The 3,071-nt window shown below is 56.4% G+C and overlaps 1 protein-coding gene across 1 annotated transcript in view; it reads left to right on the forward strand.

Annotated features, from left to right (window-relative positions):
• Window positions 1-2,075: 2,075 nt before the first annotated feature.
• The window catches only part of TM7SF3 (transmembrane 7 superfamily member 3), a 45,694-nt gene continuing 44,698 nt past the window's right edge, over window positions 2,076-3,071 (forward strand). The window contains exon 1 of the mRNA XM_038376348.2: window positions 2,076-2,443. Within this exon, the coding sequence (XP_038232276.1) occupies window positions 2,359-2,443 (85 nt within the window). The 5' untranslated portion in view covers window positions 2,076-2,358. The remainder of the gene's footprint in view (window positions 2,444-3,071) is intronic.

Here is a 3,071-nt window from a genome sequence, read left to right on the forward strand (position 1 = left end):
TACTTGAGTTACATTTTCAGACTTTTCTCCACACCCATAAGGGCTAGAAACATTTCTGTTTCAGATGAAGTCTGAGATCCCCACATAACAACATGCCTCTAGGATCTGGGGCTTTAAGAAAAACACAAAATATTTGAGACTTGCAGTAAAATGGCAAAAGTTGGTGATACTGCTATGTCATTTCAAAACTGAGGTAGGTTACAAACTGGTGCAACTTTCCCATGCTGGCCACGCTTTAGATTGGAACCTTGTCACAGCAGCTGTTACTATGTGCGTACAGAGCCTAGCACAACGGAGCCCTGATCTCAACAGGCCTCTAGGCACTGGTTGTATTGGGGTGCAGGAAATGGGCGGGCGAAGCCCGTCCATTGCTAAAGGATCCCCCCCAGCCTAAGAGGGGGGTCCACAGGACCTGGAAAGCCAAATAATTACGGGGGACAACTAATGAACAACATGGACAGGGGTGCAGTTAAAGGGTCAAACGAAGGGAACCGGATGGGGACACCGAGCAGAGAACCCTGGACAGCGCCCACTGCTCCTCGAAGGTGTCAAGGGAGTCAGCGGACGCCGCCCAGAGGAACTCTGCCCAGAGGCATGAATGGACAGAGGATCGGAAATGGGCCCCACAGTCACAGGAGACTCCATTGGCCAACCTCCTCACCCTGGTTTTATAGATGGCCACTTTAGCCAGGGCAAGAAGGATATTGACCAGGAGGTCCCGTGACTTGGTGGGGCCACGGACAGGGAGTGCATAGATAAGAAGGTGAGGGGAAAAGTGCAACCAAAATCTTAACAAAATATTTGTGAGCAGCTGGAATAGGGGCTGCAGCCTGGCGCACTCTAGGTAGACGTGTGCCAGGGTTTCCGTCACGCCGCAAAAGGGGCTGGTGTCTGGGATTGGGGTGAACCGCGCCAAGTACATGCCTGTGCTCACGGCCCCGTGAAGGAGCTGCCAACTGATATCCCCAGCGGGTCTCGGGACCAAGGTGGAATAGAGGCCAGCCCACCAGGGTTCCTCACCCTCGATGGGTGGCAGGAGGTCCTGCCACTTTGTGTCAGGGCGGGACTTGAGGGTGAGGACGTGAAGGGTGTGGAGCACGAGCGCATATAGATGTTTCCTTGGCGCGGTCTGGAAACGGACCGGCTGCAGCTTGTGTAGCCAGCTCACGGTGAAGGGACGGGGGTGGGGGGGCTGGTCAGGTCCACGAAGCAGGGGCCCGATGAAAAGGTCCGGAGGGCCTGGCGTGGAGGGCTCCCTTAGGACCCGGTTGAGGTAAACCCGAGCAGTGGGCAGCAAAGCGGCCCTCATCTCCTGAAGTACACGCAGGGGAGTACGAGGTCTGGAGAGCCCCATGCGCTGAGCGAGCGTCAGGGGATCCAGCCAGTGTCCCCGGTCATAGTCCAGGAGGTCTCCGACTCCGGTGACTTCTGTCAGGACCAACCTCTGGCGCACTGCGGGGGGACTCCGCCACCTGCACACGGAGCTGGGGGTTGCGTAGCGGGGGCTCCGTGAGGAGATCTGCCCCCACGGAGGCCGCCACGGACCCGGTCACTGTGAACAGTTTCCAGGTCCGGAGGAGGTCCGCCTCTAGGCACTGGTGCAAGGCAGATAAATAATATCTGTGACAGCTAGACATTCCTGAGACAGTGAGACATTCAGTGCCAACATTTACCTTAACACAAACCCTAACGATGAGAGTTGAAAATCACTGACAATGAGTATGCGGGGGGGCAGCCGTGTTGGTCCATATCCACAAAAACAAGAAGGAGTCCAATGGCACCTTAAAGACTAACAGATTTATTTGGGCATAAGCTTTCGTGGGTAAAAAGCCCACTTCTTCAGATGCATGGAGTGAAAATTACAGACAATTACTGACAACGAGCTGCATAAACAATACAAAAGGGGAGCCCTTCCTCCATGGGTTCTGGATGATTAGTTTTTGTCCCTTGCAAAACTACTGTCCGACACTCTCGAGACCCTTCGGGTGCACTGTTCAGCAGGACTAGCCCCGGCATAGCTCCGGGGCGCCCACACTTTCCTGGGAACCGCCCCGCTCCCGGGCCCCGGCTGTTGTTCCGCCCGCGAACCAGCGAGAGCGGCGCAAAGCAAAGGGCTGATTGCCGGAAGTGGGAGCCTTCGCGGAGCCTGCCGGTTAGAAATGGGGGCGAGCGGGGGCGAGGCCGGCTCGGGGGAGCGTTAGGGCGCGTGGGGCTGGCCCCCGGGCTGCGATGAGGGGCGGAGTGAGAGCCGCCCGCGCCGCGGAGTGAGCGTCTCGCGAGCCGCCCTCTCTGGGAGTCCTGCCCCCGCCCCCGCCCCGGGCTCGGGCTCGGGCTCGGCGGGGGGATTTTCCAGGCGCAATGTGGCTCCCGCGCTTCTTCCCCAGCGCCTTGCTGGTCTTAGGGCTCGCTTGCCGGCGTGAAGCCTTGGTCACCGCCGGCGCGGGTAAGATATAAAGGGGGGGAGGGAAGGGTCGGGCCCCCTCTGGCCTGGACTATCCGAATACAGCCCCCCCCCGCCGCCCCGGAGCAGAGGCGCTCTCTGGCTTGAAATAGAAAGCTGGCTCCTCTTCCGCCCAGTCAAAACAAGCGTGCACGTGTTTAAAAGCAGAGCGCTGGCCGCTTATTTGCCCTTCTGGGCTATTTCTGAGCTGGGTTTGCCAAAGGTATTTTCATAAGCACACCTCGGGACTGTTCGCCCCACAAAGATAATTAATAGCCCGGGATCATCTTTCAGGCTGCAAAGATGATCCTGGATCACAGCTGCGAGAGGCTTCAATGAGCTGAAAATAAGGGGTGGCCTAGGATAGTTTGTCGAGATGCCTCATAATTTCTCTGTCCTGGGGTAGCCCTGTTCCTTCTTGGGATCTTTATTCATTTGCAGATAACGTTTGAACAGCTGGCAAAGTGCTTTGCACACTAGAATGCATTCTACACAGTGGGGAATTGACATGGGTTGGGTTGGTTACCAATATCAGGTGGTTTGCATAAGCTGCAAAGTGATCATGAAAAGAAAAGGAGTACTTGTGGCACCTTAGAGACTAACAAATTTATTTGAGCATAAGCTTTCGTGC

The sequence above is a fragment of the Dermochelys coriacea genome, chromosome 1 (assembly GCF_009764565.3).
Source record: "Dermochelys coriacea isolate rDerCor1 chromosome 1, rDerCor1.pri.v4, whole genome shotgun sequence".
NCBI classification, from domain to species: Eukaryota; Metazoa; Chordata; order Testudines; family Dermochelyidae; genus Dermochelys; species Dermochelys coriacea.